Genomic DNA, 19,330 nt, shown 5'->3' with positions numbered 1-19,330 from the left:
AGAGGTTATAGCATCTGGTCATTCAGATGAATTAATGGGAAAGCAACACACGCTTATGTGAAATGCTTGCGTGTAATAAAAACCTCTTTTCCCTCACATCAGCATTACTTTGTTGCTGAGCGGTCGCGTGGCTCCTGTAAACACGGAGAACACTGCCGGTAGCTAAATTGAAGTTAAAATGAATTTGCCGAAGAATAGATCGGCCCCAGACAACATTCGCAGAGTCCTGAACTTGGTGGAGATCGCACGACGAGACTCACGAAAACTGGCAGTGCTGGCTCTGGATGCGACTAAGGCTTTCGACAAGGTGGACTGGTCCTTCCTCCAACTCACTCTAGAATCTTTTCACTTTGGCCCCACATTTCAGAAATTCATCCTGGCCAATTATCAATCCCCAAAAACCATGCTCCGAGTCAACGGCTTTCTATCTGATCCGATCCCCCTATCTTGTGGGACCAGACAAGGATGCCCCCTATCCCCCTCGCTTTTCGCCCTTTATGGAACCCTTGGCCCAGCGAATCCGTCTTAACCCCAGAATTAAAGGCCTCCAAGTAGGTCCTACTCAACATAAAATAGCGTTATACGCGGATGATGTGATGTTAACCATAACGGACGCCAGCCAATCGCTAAGATCCTCCCTGGCGGAACTGCACTCCTTTGGTAAAGCGTCGGGATTCGCTATAAACTTTATGAAATCTTCCGCCCTAGGGGTGGGACTGAACTCTGAGGATGAAGCGTCGTTTGAAGCCCTCTGCCCGATCCGACTATCGGAAAAGACGATTCCCTATCTGGGAGTCCAGATCACAGCCCGCACAGAGGACATCTATCGGGCGAATTTCCAACCACTATTTAAATCCCTAGATGAGGACCTCGATCGTTGGCGCTCACAGGAGATCTCATTGCTGGGCCGGATAGCGGCGTGCAAGATGAACCTCCTCCCACGACTCCTTTATACTTGCTCTGCGCTCCCTGTCCTGATCCCCAGGCCACCGCTTCAACGTCTCCAGAGGAAGGTGTTACATTTCATCTGAAAGGGTAAAAAAATCAAGAATCCCAATGAAAACGATGTTGACCAGTCCACACTTAGGAGGCCTGGGAGTCCCTGATCTCCAGAAATATAAGATTGCAGGACAATTAGCCCGCACTCAAGCCTGGATCATTAGCTCAAATGGACCGAGTTGGAACAGTCCCGCTTGCTTCTCCCCCTCCGCTTCCTTTTGCATCTATCTCCCACCTCCAGAAGAACATGGCCCACCATGCTATCCTCCACCAAGCATACCCTGAAAGCCTGGGAATGGACACGCAAATATAGGGGCATCCCAAGGGACCGGAGCCCATCTGCCCCAGTCTTCCATAACCCGACATTTTCACCAGGAGCCCACCCTGCGAATTTTAATAACTGGATCGCAGGAGGTCTCGACTCTTTGGACCAGCTCTTTGAAAGGGGCTGCCCGCTCACCTTTGACCAATGTAAGAGCACCTTTAACCTAAGGGAAACAGACAGATTCTCTTACGCACAGCTACGACATTGGTGCTCCCATTCATCAATTCGAGCGGCAGCTACTCGAGAATTGGACCCCTTAGAGCTGACTCTAGCGGACCCCCCACACCAAGGTCGGATCTCAACGATATACAAGCTAATGCAGACAAACTCTCTCACTACCAGAGCGACCTACATGTCTCAATGGGAAGCGGACCTAGATCATCCGATAGAGGACCAGACGTGGATAGACATTTGGGCTCGTGCCCATTCCTCTTCCTATTGCATCACTAATCGAGAATGTGCCCATAAACTACTCTTACGATGGTACTATCCTCCACTCCGACTACACCACATCAACCAGTCTTTGGACCCCCGCTGTTGGCGCCAATGTGGCCTCCCAGGATCATTCATACATACGTGGTGGTCATGTCCAGTGGTCGCAAAGTTCTGGTCCCAATGCACGGCAGCGATAGCGGACATAACAAAGATCACGCTGCCCCTGGAGCCGGAATCAATCCTACTAGGAGCTCCGATCCCAGGCATATACCCAAGATCTGGCAGAACAGCAGCCCTCCTAACCCAGCTCCTCTTAGCAGCCAAGATCACGGTAGCACGAACATGGAAATCTCTGGAGGGCCCCCTAATGATCCTGTGGTGGCTAAAACCATGGGGCATTTTCATAGCGGAGAAAATCACAGCTGCAAGTAGAGGTCGACTTCACTGCTTCACAAACATCTGGTCGCCGTTAATAGACTATGACGAGAGCTATCCGGCTCTAACATTTAAGCCACATGCGGTGGCAAACGCCTCATCGGCAGAGGACACAGGCATGGAACGGCGAGCAGACGACCAAGAATTGGGTGAGGACTGAGGGTTGGCGGGATGAGGGGGGGGGGGGAAGGCTAGCGGAAAGAAAAAGGGACTGATTGGGCTTAATAATTTGCAAAACCTTTGTTTGTTATGATGTATGCTCTCTTGTGTATCGAACAAAAAATAAACACGTTTAAAAAAAATATATATATATCGTTTAAAGGGCCTGCGCATGAGAAAATGTTTCCCGATAACTTGGAGGCTGAGAACTGACCGAAAGGTGGCAACCGGTCTCGCATTGAAGTAGCAGTTCAAGAGTGAAACGAAATCGTGTGTGCCTAATTTCATTTCCATTAAGGTCCACATCTTGCAACACACTAAAGGTTGAAGCAGAAGTTGTAGCAGTAGTTGAAGCTGAAACCAGAACATAGATGTCTTGTAGAAAAGCAGTTGAAGTTGCAGTTGTAGCAGCAAATTACCTATCACAGAACCTGTAGTAGCAGTAGCAGTAGCAGGACTGTGGCGGTCAATATTTTGTCAGAACTGTGGGGCAAGGGAGCCTGCTCTCACAGTTATATCACAGAAGGAAGTAGTTGAGAAAGGAGCAAACCTTAAGCAAACACATCTTGACAAACTGTGTATATAAGACGCTGCAGAAGTTGAGAGCAGAGAAGTTGTTGTGAAAGTGGAAGAGATACTTTTGTTTTCAACTTCATCTATTCTTTCCTGGAAGGAAGTCATCCAGGAAACTCCATTGGCATTGTCCATTTCTTTGTGGAAATGCAAAGGAAGAATCTTTTCACCAAGCAAAGAAGAGAATTTTGCCAGTGGATTTTGTGTGAACTTTTGTTTCTTTGGAACTTTTCAAGACTTGAAGATTTTTTTTGTTACTAGGATGAAATTGACTTTTGGAAATTTCTGGGGAGCAGATCTGCCCAGAACCATGAGAAGTAATCCAAGACACTGGGTGTTTGGTAACCTTTTATTTATGTTGTATTTATGTTGCTTTGAATGTTTATGTTGTTTGGCATGAGGGTTTGTTTTGTGAATGCTAAGAGATTATACCAGCGATCTTAGAATAGGTAGGAATACCCTGGTAGAGTAAGTTTAGTTACGATTTGTGTATAATAAAAGGGCAAATCCCTAGAAAACTCAATACAGACCTGAGTCTCACATTACTGACCCCTCACATTTTCCAGTTCAGTTTTGAATGGGTTCTGCCCAATCAGGTTTTGGGAAACCTGAAATCGTCCATTCAAGGTCTCATGAGTGTTCTTTATACTTCTGCACTTCCTCCTCACAGTACTGATCTTGAGGTCGTCCAGTGAGTCAATTGGTCTCTCCCTCGTCTCCGTACTTAAGGGATACATGTCCCTTCAGCAGTGCACATTCTTCCTCATACCAGTACTTCCTATATTGATGGTATAGCAAAAACAAAATAGTAACACTAGGTAAAGTGGGAGGAGGGTAGGAAGGAGTGTTAGGGTGGCTATGTGGACGCCACGTTATCCCCAGGTCATCACTAATCCTATAGGGATTTTCCTCCCCATGAGATTCACCTGCTGAGAACCACCCACAGGGGGACTATCGGGTAGTGGCCTGGCCTCATGGGAAAGGGCTCCCCCTAGGGGAGCAGGGACGACATCTGAGGATTCGTCACAGCCCTTTTCACATAAATATAGTTAATGTCAGGAAAGAGTTCTCCTTTAGGCAACTTTCCCTCCATAGTCTATGGCACCCAATTCTTTGCACAGAGAAGTGATGCTCCCTGGTCTTTTGCTTATTTTTTGGGGGGAAAGTGATCAGTCCTACAGAAAATCAGTACTGGGAAACTATGGTTCCCTTTCGTCTTACTTTTTACCTGTTTTGGTATCATTTCTAACAATGCACACAGCCTCTTACAATGCAGTGCATGAGGATACTTCTGTATCACCATAGTCTTTTACAGTGGGGATTTATGGTTACATTTTAACATGCCTAAAGACTAGCTGGTGGCAGCAATTACATTTTTACCATGTTAGCATTTATTTTAGTGGCTAGTGTCCTAAAATGGTCATGCCATAAGGTCCTTCGCTTGTCCTTCGGCCATTCTGTTTCTTGGCCTTCTTTCTGCCTTCTCCAGTCAAAAATCCCCAATATGATCATGCATTTGCATGGGAAAGCTGCTGCTTTCGCAGGCTAGTACAACCCATATGTGTCTGGACACAGGAAGTGGGTGGCACGGTCTAGTCCCATTGCACAGATGTGGTGTCTGAGAGTCTGGTTTGCATACATGAGTAAAACCCCACAGCAGCCCCTTATTGGACCACTGCTGACTGAGCGAGTAGTGCAGATCCTTACCATTCGTGGGCTGTTTTTTCCATGAGCCTGGATTTGGGATAAGAAAAGGACTCCTGCAGATATTCCAGTAGATCAGCATTGGAACCAAGTAGCCGGTGTAGCTGTGCAGCCAAATGACGACCCAAGGATGACTCCTGAAGAGTCTTGGCAACCATTCCTACAAGTGTCCCTGTGAAGCCCTACTGAACTACCTGATCTCAGAAGGCCTGTGGTGCTCCGACCCATAGGCTGGTGGGACCAACCAGTCTTGATGCCTTCTCGCGTTCCTGCAGTTTTAAGCCTTTGGAATCGCCCCTCGACCACCCAGTGGACCAATCAGCTCTGAATTGGGCTAACACATCAGAAGCAGCACAGTCTCGCGTTTCCGTCTGGAACTTTGTGGTCGCCACCTTGTTCTACAAGTCGCCTTCCGACCAAGTCCCAGCTACTCAGCATCAAGGGATCTGGTCCTAGAATGTCTTCTTCGATCACGACTGAAGAGATGCCCGTTGTCGCCCGTGTACAGTGACTGTCGGTGGAACTGGCTTCCTTTCATCTGTTAGAGTGTCCTGAAGAGGACTGCATTGGCGCCTGCTGCATTTCTTCTTTGAAAAGGGTTGCACTCAGCTCCTGGGCACGACCAGAATCTTCCTTATACCCGCAGCTCCTGAACATCTTTTACTGGATCCAACAGCAGGAAAACCTACCTGCAGCGATTCCCAATCGACCTGCAACGTCATTTGGGAAAAATCAGATGGTGAGTAATTAGAATACTTACAGATTGCCGCATCTCTCCTATAATAAACTTTGTTATTAACATCGATTCATTCCATTCCCTCGCTTTATAAATGATTGTTATAAATGCTGTTCTAAGAGATAGAGAAAGTATCTCACTTACCTGTAAAATCCTTGAGAAGTCTTCTGGAACATGTTTCACTACCACAATAACTCTTCCTGCCTTTGTCCCATCTCCTAGAAGGAACTTTGTGACTTTTAGGTACAATTCAACATAGGGATTGGACTTATAAAGTAAGGGTCTTCATTCTTGTGAACTGGTTTTCCAGATTGCATCATTACCTACCTCCCTTGAATTGTATGCATTTCTACAGATGACTGTGTATATCTCTTATAACGGAGTGTTTTGTGATTGTATTACCTGCTTAATTCATTTTTCTAGTGTGCTTTAGGCCTTGTAATAGAGTATTTATGTACTTGCCGGTCTAAGCAGAATCATTGTGTATTCCACTGTGTGGACTCATTGTGGACCCCTGACTCACTCACTCACTCACTCACTCATGAGACTAAGGCTTGACCACTCTCCATGCTTGACTTGTTTGGCTAACCTCTCAGAGTTATACTGTTCACTAGAACGAAGGATGGGCTCTTTCCACTAGAACGAAGGACGGGCTCTTTCCACCAGATTTTAGAAATCCATCTTAACAGTTACACCTTCCTCCTGTCACTGGCTATTTTCTGTTTGCTATGCGTTAACCACCCCCACTCTTAAAGCTATTCTTCCAACCCCAAAGAACAAATACATATAGTGCATGCTCTGTTTTTATCCACCTTGTGACAACCCCCTTTCCCAGCTCATGCCCCCACCTGTGAGCATGGCTTCTAAAAAAATGCATATTTATTGGAGTTATCTAGTGCTACAGGTTTAAGCCATTTCAGAGCATTTGCAACATTGCACAAGAATTTAGCATAACTGGGGTTCCATGCCAATGGTTATAGCTTTCCCATTTTGTCTGAGCCACACTCAGTACCCATATTTCCCCTACCATCACAGCTGCACCACCACCACCCCCTAGGTATTCTGGATGAGAACCCTGCCCACGTCAGTCCCCATGATGGATTTGACACCAAAATCTCAAACAGTACTCACCACTCCAATGAGATCCCCTCGTCCGTACTCCCCAATTAGCTCTTTCTTCCCATTAGACTTCTGGATGACTGACCTAAGACGGCCATTAAGGACAATGTAAGTGCAGTCCGAATGGTCCCCCTGCCTGAAAAAAGAACGCATGTTAGCAGTCAAGGAGAGTATAAACACCAAACCATGCCAGGACAACATGCTGCAAGGGTCAAATAGTAGCACATACTCATTTTCAGTTTTGGGCTTTTAGGTGGTGCTGAAAGCTCTACCTTTAAAGGAATAGAGCGCTCAAAAATATTATTGTCTCGAGTGTTCGGGCATGTGGTTTTAAGCATAGGTTGATCGATTGTAAGAACATTTCCTATGCACCGTACTATAGTTTTCCTCACTTTTAGACATGCGAAATCAGGCAGCCGGCGCGGCCATCTTGTGCTAATCTTATATGTTGCTGCATTGCCCTAAGGTGAACTGCCCTTGCGGCACTAAATCATATCCCCCGCCCCTGAAGCGGACATCACTCAGCGCGTACGCCCCATTTCACAATGCGAATGCACGTCTCGTGTCAACGTTCTCTGTGCGCCAGCTAATGACGTGTCTATGGAAATGGCAGGACGCTGCTTTCCTCAATAAGTATAAGCAGACCGCTGCTCATCAGACAACATCAGAGTTGCTTTTTTAATCATTTCACTGTCTTTTTTTGTGCATCCTGTGGCTCATTTCTGCTCTGTTCAGCTAGCTTCGTTGCTCCTAGCCCGTGCGAATAGATACTAGTGCTATCATTACTATCTATTTTAATTTTGTCGTATACTGGCAACAATACAGCCCTACCAGTACAAGCCGGAGTATTCCGAGGCGGAATTAGTCAAAAGAGAAAGTTGCAGAAACGATGGGGCTTCAGACGACATGGAAGACGTTTCAACCTGGTGTACCTGCAATCGGTGCAAGGTCATGCCAACTGAGGAGGAGAACTGCTGCTGCAGAGAAAACTCTGGATGCTTGGCTTACATATCGGAAGACGAGACACGGCCGCAATGCGCTACCGAGCTGCATGACTTCCGGGCAGCCTGCCTCACAAGGTCTGTGTTGAGGATTATGATGCTGCTTATGCACAAACTTCGCGCAATAGTTCGCCCTCGCAATCCAATTAACGAGTAAAAGGTACTCTAGATGTGATGTCACTTAGGCCACTGCAAAAGTATATAGTCTTGCAATTCTATACATCACTTGCGATGTGGGGAAATCATAGTGGTCATCTTATGTCTCTTTTACATATCTCTTTCACATACAACCAAGAAACAATATTTCCTCTGTGCCCCAAGCATAGTTGTTCACTTTTGTAATGTGTTTACGCTTTAAAGCCCAAGTTGACTGATCCATGAAGTAAAATTTTACTGGCAACTATGCCATGGGATACAAGATTGCATTTTCAAATAAGGTTTGTACACTTATCATGTTCATTTAAATACAGTTTGTATGTTTCTCTTCCACAGGTGGTACAGGCTGGTGGCCTATCGAGCATTTACATGGTGGCTTCATGGGAGGCTTGGATACCGCGTTCGACGAATAATACCCACCTGTGCCGTTGGTGTCATTCGAGCCGAATTCCCCAGTGACAGCGGACAGCACAGGGGATTTTCCCACACTGTGCTGCAACCCAAAGTATACAATGTGTAGTACATTTGTGCCGTCAACATCAGCAACACAATTAAATACAACAGAACTTTACTGAATAGTAGTTTACATTTTTCAGTGAATCATGGGAACGCTCACTTGTCCTGGCAGGGCGGGAACGGCAAAGGTGCCAAACACCATGTACACTTCAAAGGTATCTTAGGCGCAGGGGCTATTGAACACATAGCCTCCCCAGACCCCGTGTCTCCAGGCATGCTGCCTTGAAGCAGGCCGTGCCCTGCAATCCAGATAAGTGTGTCTCCATTCAGCAGTGTTTCGGCCCTTTTCTGCATGCCCCATGCCCCTCCATCACCCCCCGCCCCCCAGTATCAATGGCAGTTTGCACTTGTTGCGGTGCCCTCCCGAAGGGGCTGGCAGGATGGGAACGGCCAAGGTTCAAAACACCATGTACACTTCAAAGGTATATTACGTGCAGGGGCCATTGTACACATGGCATCCCCAGACACTGTCTCCTGGCATGCACCCCTTAAGCAGGTCACGCCCCTGCAATCCACATAAAACACCACCATTAAAAACGTCACTCATTCACATACACAACCTTTTTTTTGTAATTCTTTATAAACCCCTTGATATTTATCCTGAGAACATCTGTGAGCACTGTAAGTCAGCTCGTGATCGTGCTACCTGTGAACATCTGTGAGCACCGGAGGTCAACTCTCGATAGCGCTACCTGTTCTCCTGCTACTAACTATCCTGCTTGCTGAATCTAATTGTTAGTCAAGTTAAGGGACGGTGACCTAATCCTCTCTTTTTGATCTCTACATTTCTATCTATTTCGAACAAATGTACCCAGTAGTGTAATGTTCATTCATCTCATTGCTATTGCTATTACCATTGTCTTCCGTTTAATTTGTCCTGTTCTCGATATACATCAAATGTCATCAGTGTCAATTGGGATAGAACTGCATCCTTCACGGACCATGTCTACAAGCACGTTTCCTTTTGATGCATGAAAGTACATTCAATGGACGAGTAACACGTTATGATTTGCGTCACATCAATCAATTCTGTATGAAAGGTATCCTAGTGTATATTCGACTACGCTACAGTTTTTTCTTCTGTACCCAAAACAAACATAGCATAGAAAACTTTGATATGATTCCATCTTTCTCACACATTCATGTAAAACATTGTTGTAACTATGTTTACTTTTTTTTTTTTACAGATTTTTCAAGAATGCCTGCTTGTATGGTTTATGGTTGCCGTTCTAAGACCCATGACAAACCTAAGGGCACAATAATGCATACATTCCGGAGGAATATAGATCTAATAAGAGAATGGGTCAGATTTTGTGGACTTCTGTGGGGGCAAGCTTGAAAGTAGAGCCCAGGATCTCTTGTGGGACTTGAGGGCCCATCGATTCCGCATCCGCAGGCTGCACTTTACCCCGGATTTGTATGACGAATCGCAGTACACCAAAAGCATTGCCTCAGAACGTCTCATGAATTACTTCCAAATGCCATTCCAACTCTATTAATGCACACGCGGGACCAGGTGAGTTCCGGATGATGATTTAGATGTAGGCCTTTGGGTTCTGAACAGCTAACTGCATGAACGGATTGGTGCTTTTGGTGTAAATGTTTCTTACTATAACTTTGCATATTTACCAGATTGTATTACTTTATAACTATGCCCCATTTTGCTACACATCTGACCCTGGTTTTAGGGGCATCATAGAAACTAATTTTGAACATAGAAAACTATGCCATAGTGCCCTTCGAAATGAGCATAATCATTTTGGAATCGGTTGCTTCACATGTCAATTCTTTTAGGTGAGCATATTGACTGAAGCACAGACCCTCGCTAGTGACGACATCACCGACATGTCGAGTATACCAATGGTGAGCCATACAGACTTGCAGAAGTTCATATTATTGAGCGTTCGATCTTCCCACATATCTAATGCAAAACTAATTTTACCTTTTACCACTTCGTGACAATGCACTGAAATTGAAGGCGCAAGATTCTGCATCCATATTTTTTCCAGAGTCAACAACTTTGAGCACCTATCAGGTAGTTTTATTTTGCTATTCTATTACGAGAATGTATTATGGATGGAATTTTAAATGAGGTGAAATAGTTTACGTATCCTGTTTGTTTACATAATGTTTCATTTATCGGTCTCTATTTATATGTACCATTGTCTGCATCCTATTGTCTCTGTTCAATTTCACTGTTTTCATCAATACTAAAACAAGTACTGTGTTACAGGGGGATGCTGGTACTTCGACTACAATTACATCACCCTTTGGAGCTGGTCCAGAGTTTGAGGTATGCATACTGACAGTTCCCTTGAATGAAAGGAAGTAAATTCTACATCGGATACTATTAAACATTGACATTAATTTAAACGTGCAGTGTTTCAAACTCTTATCATTTCACTTCGAACGTTACAATTTCTACCCTAATGCAGAATACAATGCAAAATGCTTGAGTGCAACATTATAATCAGTAGGTTTTGCACAGTGATCTCTGATCTAGTAGACTTGCCATAAATCAGGTGAAATTCGAAATGTCTATTTTGACAAAATAATGTTTACGAAGGTATGTAAGCGATGTGTGCGATGAAAGACTTTCAGTTCAAATATGATAGACTTTTTTTTAAGGAATATTCTATTCATGAATGTATGCAAGGTCGGGAATTAGAAGAAGAGGCACATGGACCAGAGGTGGTGGACCAGCTTGCTGGTGCGGTCGTTACAGTGAAAAACACAGTTTCAGAGAAAATCAAGAAAACAAGGGCAACTAACAGACAATTTTGTTTAATAAAAGTTTTTTGGGCTGATATTGTCTTCATAACATGTTTTTTTTTTTAAATCTAAAGTGCTATATACTGTATGTTGGATTTACATTGAACATGTTTTTACAACCCATCTCCTAGAAGCCCAGAAGGAAAAGAAGTATAAAAACACAGACAACAAATGAAATCAAATATGCTGCTTACCAAACAGATTTCACCATGGAGCAACTATTATTTGAGGCGCAGCGTGGTCCAGTCAATAAGCAGACGAGAGATGGGTATGCCCAATGGCCAGAAAACAAATTGAATGTGGCTGACAAAGCAAGCAAATTGTTCTTGGACCATTGCTACAATGTGAGAACGCGACAAGATGAAGATTAAACTGAATATAAGGAAGATGCTTTTGAATTACTCACTGATCACTTCACACAATCCACACCCGCAAAAAAAGGGTCACCCAATAAACAATCGACATTGATGGTTTCGCCAATTCGTGTGCAAATAACGCAAGCGGAACTAACAGAGACCAAAGCTTCTACGCAATTGACCGAGAGACTTGCCAAAGATCTCGATTTCAGTGTGTCCAGTTTGGCCGAATTGTCCACATCAGTTGATTTACAAATCACATTCATGCAGGACGATAGTCTAATAAAGGAACATAAATACATTGTATTCGACAGCAGCCAGGTAGAGATTATACTGATGCTGAAATGTGTCCATCCGGTGAGGGGGAAAATATGCAGGGAGCCATTGGGAATGTGACTCATGTATCACAAGGCACTAACCTGAAACTCCAAGCCACCTGTGCCCAGCTCTATGGTACATTTTCATGGTCCGCTCAACCGATGCTGGGCAAAGTGGCAGCTGGAAATCTACTGTGTGCAGCAGCTTTACTCTTCAGTGGCTCTACTTTTAGTAAGGTGTCCAGTTTCTGTCAATTTGTTGGACTTCAGCTCCTTTAAAAAATGCAGCACTACAAATATCAAAGACAATTTTTATTCCCCGCTATTAGTCAAGCCTGGAAAATTGAACAAATGTCTATTGAAAGGACATTCTCTGGCAAACGGTTCAGGCTAGCTGGCGATGGACAGTGTGGCAGCCTGGGATTTTCAGCAAAGTATTGCACATACCACTTTCAGGATATGGAAACAAAATAAATTGCGAGTTAGGTGGTTGTGCAGGTGTCCCAATGTAAATCCTCAGTGACCATGGAAAAAAGTTTTCTACAATCCCTGGAAGATCTCCAATCGAGGGGAATGCAAATAGACCTCATAGCCACCGACAGACGTTTCAATAGCCAAGGCCATGTAAGAGCAGTTTCCAAACATTCGCCATCAATTTGATGTATGGCACGTTGCCAAATCAGCAACCATCTTAGATGGAGCTCCAAAACTTGTGATGGGTCTGTGGAAATTCTACTCGAAAAATGGCGCTCACTGATAAACCACTGTTCCAACGTTCACTTATGGACAGAAAACCTACATTTTCACCAATGTGCACATGGACCTTTATCGGAGGAACAGTAACAAAAGAAGAAAATGGTTGGTTCATCTTCACCTCCACACAAATCTCTTGAGAAGATCGTGTTTGAGAAAACTCTTTCAAGAGACCTGAAGAGACTCACAGAATTCTGTCACACCGGAGATTTGGAGGTGTTCCACAATATGTGCCTAAAGTACAGGCCCAAGAGATTGCATTTCAGCATAGACGGGATGCAATATCGAACATTACTAGGTGGTCAAGCCAATATACCAGGAAATGGAATTCGATTTTGTGAAAGATCTCACTTTGACTGCGTTGGACATGCATACTCATGGAATCGCTCATGATTTTTTTCATAGGACAGATAGATTACCACAAAACATTGCAAACATGACCTGTCCACCAAAAGCAGACCTCGTGGAACAGTTCACTTCCCGGTTCAAATGATTAGCAGCTTTTTATATTTTCAACAATGTTTATACATTGTACATGACCAATGGAAATCTATTTAACTTGAATTTCAAAGCTATTAAAAGTATAAATTGTCCAAATAAACCGTCCAAATTGTCTTTTCAAATGTATCCTCTTTGTCAATTTTATTTGCAATAAGTGCCTATTAGAGGATGCCATACAGTATAACTCTGCATTCAAACTTCCCGCTTTCGGCAAGCTCTTGTGGGTCCTTCACTGATCGGGCAAGGACAGCATGAAAGCAAATGCAGGGTCTGCAGTTGCCTTCGCAAGCACGTGTCAAAATAGCTGAATACACGAATGAGACCTAGGATAGATAACAAACCTGGCATGCAAGAACTATGACTGTAAGCAAAACAATGCATGAAAGGGGGCTGTTGGTGTGAAATAAGTGCATTCTGACCTATATCTTTATGGGGGCATTTGTTAGGGATCGTTGCTATCGGATGCCTTATCAGAAGGCCTGATCTTTGATTTGCGGCCTTTGGAGACTTACGATTTCAAACACAGTGGGGATAGGTGTTAGCGTTAGCAAAATATATGACCACTCCTGATTAGGTATATGGGAGGTGAATTTGAGGTGGTGCGGGGGTAGGGTCTGGGGACCAGATGCATTCAAAGGGACCATAGGTCATGGGTTAAGGGGACCGCGGCTTGGCAGGAGGGGTTTGGAGATGGCATGAGTCAGTGAGCAGAGACGGATTGTGCACTAAGGTTGGAGCAGGCCTTGGTCTGACATTCTAGTACGAGCACATTTTGTCAGGGCTAGAGACTCGCTACTTGCAAAAATTAATAGCTGCAGGAGACGGGCTGAGCGGACAGGTGGTGGGGGCTGGCTGTGCACGGCACTGGCAGAGTGAGCAGTTCGCCAGAGGGGCAGAGTGATTCTAAAAAGAAGGCATTTGGAAGTAAACTAAATGAGGTTCAAAGCATACACTTTAGCACAGTGTTAATATACTTTTATGAAACATGGGTGATGCAAATAGGTACAAGAGGGCTGGAGGTGTCTCCCACCTTAGCTTTGACGTCATTTGACCGGCAGGAGAATGGTTCAGGGGGCGGGATATATCGTCTCTCCTCCAACATTTGTTCGTGCGCACGAAGTTCAGTGGAGATGGAAGGGCACTTGTATTTATGACTTGTGAGTGCCTCACGTTATCCGCAGAGCACATTCCTCCTCAAGACCAGGGCGCACGCAGATGTGACAATGGGGAGGACACTAACTGGGACCGTTTTCATGAAATAAGTAAACCACTATAGATTTCGCGCAGCATTGGTGGATGCCAGCAAACAATTTGTTTGCTTTTCGAAAATATTTCAAATGCCACGTTGGTCTGCAGGGCTAATCGCTCCAACGGGAATGAAGGTCACCACATTTGATTTTTGCTTGTGAGCTGTGCACACCCACACAGTATGTTTTTGATTTGTGTCTTACCTTCACCAAAAGCAAACTTAGCATAGGCACTTCTAAGAAGGTTCGATTGTTTTTCGTCCTTGGAAGAAAGGGAGGATTTGGAATGGAATGAATGAAGGGAGGTGTGTAAACCATCAAATATGATAAGGTTCACCATTCCAAAACTGGACAAAGGAACATGTAATTTCATTTAATGAAAATTTGTTGATCTGAACGGACACTCTGCGTTACACAGAGAGAATGGAAATGCTGAATATTATGTAGGTTTTACTGTACACGAGTTTATAGACTACAGAGTCAAGGTTTCATTTTATGACCGGTATTGCTGGCTGACATTGTAATGGGTTGTTGTTTTTGGCATATTGTAACGACACGCAAAAACACCCTATGTGTACTAGTCTTTGTCCCGGGCACATGGGCAGTCCAGCTCTGAAATGCATGGAGTCCATGTCTGGGTTCCCACAGGTTCCACCAATGCCAAATCAAATTCTATGGTAATATTCAGTTAAAATGCTGTCTATGTGTTCTTCGAATTCTTCCGTCAGCTTCTGCATCGGCAACCCATTGCGAGCTAAACATACTCTATAGCAGTAACCTCTCAAGCACATCGTAGACTCCAAAATTCCTCGATGTTTTCTCTGTGTTTCCATTGTTTCACGTTTGTGTTCATCATTACTTTTCAAACAGTGCAGAATGAATTGGTAAATTGATAAATTAGAATAAAAAACGGCTACCGAGACACATTTCTGTTATGTTTTCTACACAGCTACATCCTCCCAATCTGCGAATGTCATAGTTTCCAGATACCAATTGATGGCTTCTTCAGCAGGCAGTTGTAGATACACCTAAATGGCTGGATTAGTATCACTCTGTTGTGGGACGATCGCCCCGGGCAAATATGCCCTTTTGCGGTAACAGCGACACGGAGCAACCGGACATTGATTACGGTGGTCTAGCAACAAGCTGATGCCGAAGCCTTGCGAATCACGGTGCGTTCAATGCCAATGAACTCCTTATACCCAAAGGAACACTGTGTGACTCACGCTAAACATTTGTGGATCGAGAACAAAGAAAGAAATTACAAATTCGGTTGAATATGAAAATCGGCGGATGTTCTCGGAGCGTTTATTGCGAAACAAAAGCACATTATAATTTGCAGAGTATTGCAGCTTCCTTTAAAAATAGTGTTTTGTATTCAGAATTGGGACGCGCTGTGCTGTGAGAGGATGTGTGTTGATATTCCGGGTTCTGCGTCAACTGACGTCAAGACGTAGGTGATGACTGGGTGTGTTTGGCTACGCTGCACAGTAACGACATGGAGCTAGGTGGAGAATATCACTAGGAATGGTGATGTCAGCTTCAGGGGCGGGGGATAACATTTAGTGCCGCAGGGGCACTTGAACTTAGGGTGATGGACAAACAAATAAGATTAGCACAAGATGGCTGAGCCCGGCTGTCTGATTTCGCATGTGTAAAAGCGAGGAAAACTAAGGTACGGTGCATAGGAAATGTTTTTACAATCAATCAACATATGCCTAAAACCACATACCCGAACGCTCGGGACAATAATATTTTGAGCGCACTATTCCTTTAAGCCAAAACTATTGTCATTAAAATAAGAGCTTTAACATAAGAGCTCTGAATAAGGGTCAGTAATGCCTTTCAATGGAGATGACATTTGAAGTGGGATACAGTGTATTTTTTGTTGTTTGGCTATTGATCCCTCCCATTCGCTACCCCAAGCCTTTCTAATCCCTATGGCTAACCACACTCATTCCTGCCTTCTCAATCTCTTTGAGCTCTGTACTCTTCCATGCTGGCGGCCATGCTTGATAAAGTTTACACATACACACTGCATAGTAACTACTGTGCAGCCGGTTACATAGTAATTTATTTTCGGTATTGGATATAATAATGAAGGTATATCTCACAAAAGAAGAATTCTGCCATCTAAAAAACGTTTCCCGAACTGCAGAAGAATATTTGTTGTGTGTCGTGGTCCCAGAGAGTACTGCATACAAACTTTGCCTAACAGCGTCCACTTGTATCGCATTATCCTGGCCCTTCTGCAGGCCTATTCTATTCGACCCCAGAGCTGTTGCACCCGCCAGCTTTCCCAGAACATGTGCATTATTATCCCTGCTGCTTCTGTGCTACACCATGTACATAGTGGGTGAGCGGTGCTATTAAATTTGGCCAACCTGAGAGGTGTCATATGTGTGGTACAGAACGTTAAGTTGAATCTGCCGTGCTACCTTATAACCTTGTCCTGGTATGTGCAAGCTCTTGTGTGTCCACAGAATCCTGGCCATGGCATTCAGTTTGATCCATGAGATCAGGCAGGTGAATCTTTGCCAAGGCATTCTCACAAACACCTCTCGCTCAGCATGACTGTTTGATTATTGTAATAACTTCCATATTCTTTGCTGTGTTCCTGAAACGTGAATAAGTTTGCGTGTTATTAATGACTAGTTTTCAATGTTTTACAATTCTGTCACTCATAAGTATATGTCGGCTCTGAATAGGTTTAACCATAATACATTTAATTTGATTGTGTTAAATCTAAGTTTTTGTGGTTTTTTTCCAACTAGAGACCTCTTTATTTACTCAACTGGCATGCAATACTCTGATTCACAGATCTACACCAAATTAAAGCTCTCTTTAGTATTCAGCTTTTCGTGAGGTTCCCAACTATGTAACTGCATTCTAAAATTAAATCAAATTCCACTTTCAAAAAAGTCTGTCATGCGAAAAGTCAGCAAATAATACATGCAACAGAATGATTATGGTAAAATATATTTTGCACTTATATGCCCTTCCTAAAGAGCAAAACTAAGTAATTTGAAGAAATCCAGGCTGAATTAATGTCACATTTAAAGTGAAAATAAAGCTGAACTTTTTTTGTCTCGCATAGATTTGTAATGTTTATTCACCCTGATGCACAGGCAAGAAAATTAGAAGTCTCCATAGAGTTGCTTTGGTGAGAAAGTCTAGAAGAATTTAATGCAGATAGGCGTTTTGTCCAGTTTGTTCATTTCAAATGAAATGAACAAACGAAACACCTTTAAAATTCACTGAACAATTGAGACATTGTCAGTGATTGGACTCCCCTTGTTTCACGCATAAGAACAAAATAGCTAATAATGGCTTATATAATCAGATCCCAATTACTTGCCGTGTGAATTAATGCTTATGAGAAATCTGCAAATACTGTTCCAGTCACGCTACTCTGCTGAATTGCAAAATTGCTGATGCTCTTTAAAGGTTGGTGTTTCACAATGATTCAATTAGAACCCCACAAAGTTTGCTTATTCCTATCCCACCTAAGTTATATGTTTTTAATGTGATGGCCATATTGTAAGGCCCGAGCGACCTGTTCAATTTAAAAATGCAAGCAGGTAGCCATAGAAAATGTCGAGCTATCGGAAATCTGGCTTATTTACTTCTATTACCGTCAAGTATTACTGTTGGTCCTTTTGTTCACTTTGTCCAAGGCAGGATTCACAAGTAAAGCCCGCCTCTGGCTCCAGCATGTCTGGCTGGGACAGGACGTAAGGGAGGTGCCCAAAACTCCCTTTGCTTAATCCCCTTGGTTACAGGAATGCATGCAAGGGTGAATGGCCGGCTGGCTGTCCGGCAAAGGAAGCCACCCTGCTGTGTGATTGACATCTAGGCTAGAATGAATGGGAGAAACCTGCATAAAAGGCGAGGCTTTTGGCTTGGAAGGAAGAGTCGACCACTGGACGAAGGAATCCGAAGAAGAACTTGAGAGAGACGCCTGCTGCAACTCCTAGACCGTTGGTTTGCCCAGTGAAGCCCTGCTGCTGTGCTGAAGCTCCGAATTCGCCTAAACTAGAGAAGACCTGCAAAGGACGACTTCTCCCCTTGGGTTGGAGGGACCAATCGACCCCAAGACGAGCTCATCTGGAAATCCTCTGAGCTGGCTGTACTTCTATTTCTGCTGCAGGAACCGAAGTGCCAGGGAGAGGAACACCAGAATCGAGTGAGTGCCTTTAAGTTTGGACTCCCTTGAAGCAGGAATGGTCAAGCCTGAGCCACCTCAACAGAGTGCTGGACCCCAGATGTGAGGAAAGTCTAAAGTGGTATCCAAAAACCGTGGTGTTGCTATTTGCTATAGATGCGAGGAGCTGAAACCGCAAAGTGCTGCTGAATTTAAGTTTGCCCATTGCTGCCGCTGACCTTCCCACTGCAGTGCAGGAGCCCCCAAACGTCCTCCTTGTCCCCATGACGGAGGCCCAGGAACAACAGGATCTGCAGAGCTGTACAGAAACAGAAGTCAGCTGGAACCATTTCTTCTAACCAAAAGGCACTGTAACACTAAGGGGATTTATCTCTTGTGTAGCATTGCTTGTTCTCATTTGAGACTTGTCTTGGTTGCTTTTGCAGAGTTGCTTGCAGCTCTGCCTTTCACAAGCCTCCCAGCTTGTGGCCCTTCTGTGATTCATTATTTCTACAATGACTTCTAAAACACTGTGCAAGAGTTTTACTTACCTACAAGAAGTGATTCAGTTTACATTGGCCGGCCTGGCTCCCTGAAAGTCTCTTCTTACCTCTGACTTCGCGTTTTACCTTTCCCAGTTACTTTGCATTGGGGGTTTAAAAGTACTTACCTGCTTCAGAATATTTGTGTAACTTGGTTTCTTTTCCCAAACCCTTTTCTTTGACACCAACTCAGTATTGCTCTAAATGTACCAGTGATATATTAATGTCCACAGTGTCCTAGTTATTTAAGTGACCTCAGGGTGTAGGGAAACACCATTGTTTATAGTCTTGAAACATCAGTGTACACAAATACCACTGTACATACAACAGGCCATTTCGACTTTTCGGCCGGCCATCTGAGACAGACCTCTTATGTTTACCTATCCTGTAGAAATCGGAAGAGTGGAAAAACGGAAACAGAAATCTCACTCAACCATACACGTGTCTTTTCTCTTCTCCCCTTTTTACCCCATGCCCCGCTTCCTCCCATCTACAGGTGGGGCCTCCTGTAATCAATGAACATGCTGTAAGCAACCTCAA

General features: G+C 44.0%; 1 protein-coding gene across 6 annotated transcripts in view; it reads right to left on the bottom strand.

The window, feature by feature from the left end:
- PNPLA6 (patatin like phospholipase domain containing 6) overlaps nucleotides 1–19,330 on the bottom strand; it is a 1,092,789-nt gene that overhangs the window by 801,539 nt on the left and 271,920 nt on the right. For all 6 annotated transcript variants that reach the window (XM_069603923.1, XM_069603925.1, XM_069603924.1 and 3 more), the window contains exon 18: nucleotides 6,498–6,621. In XM_069603923.1, the coding sequence (XP_069460024.1) occupies nucleotides 6,498–6,621 (124 nt within the window). The remainder of the gene's footprint in view (nucleotides 1–6,497; nucleotides 6,622–19,330) is intronic.

Source organism: Ambystoma mexicanum, chromosome 3q (genome assembly GCF_040938575.1).
Source record: "Ambystoma mexicanum isolate Mex_15411 chromosome 3q, UKY_AmexF1_1, whole genome shotgun sequence".
Classification (NCBI taxonomy): Eukaryota; Metazoa; Chordata; class Amphibia; order Caudata; family Ambystomatidae; genus Ambystoma; species Ambystoma mexicanum.
The sequence above is the reverse complement of the archived record's forward strand: the minus strand, read 5'-3'. Positions and strand labels throughout refer to the sequence as shown.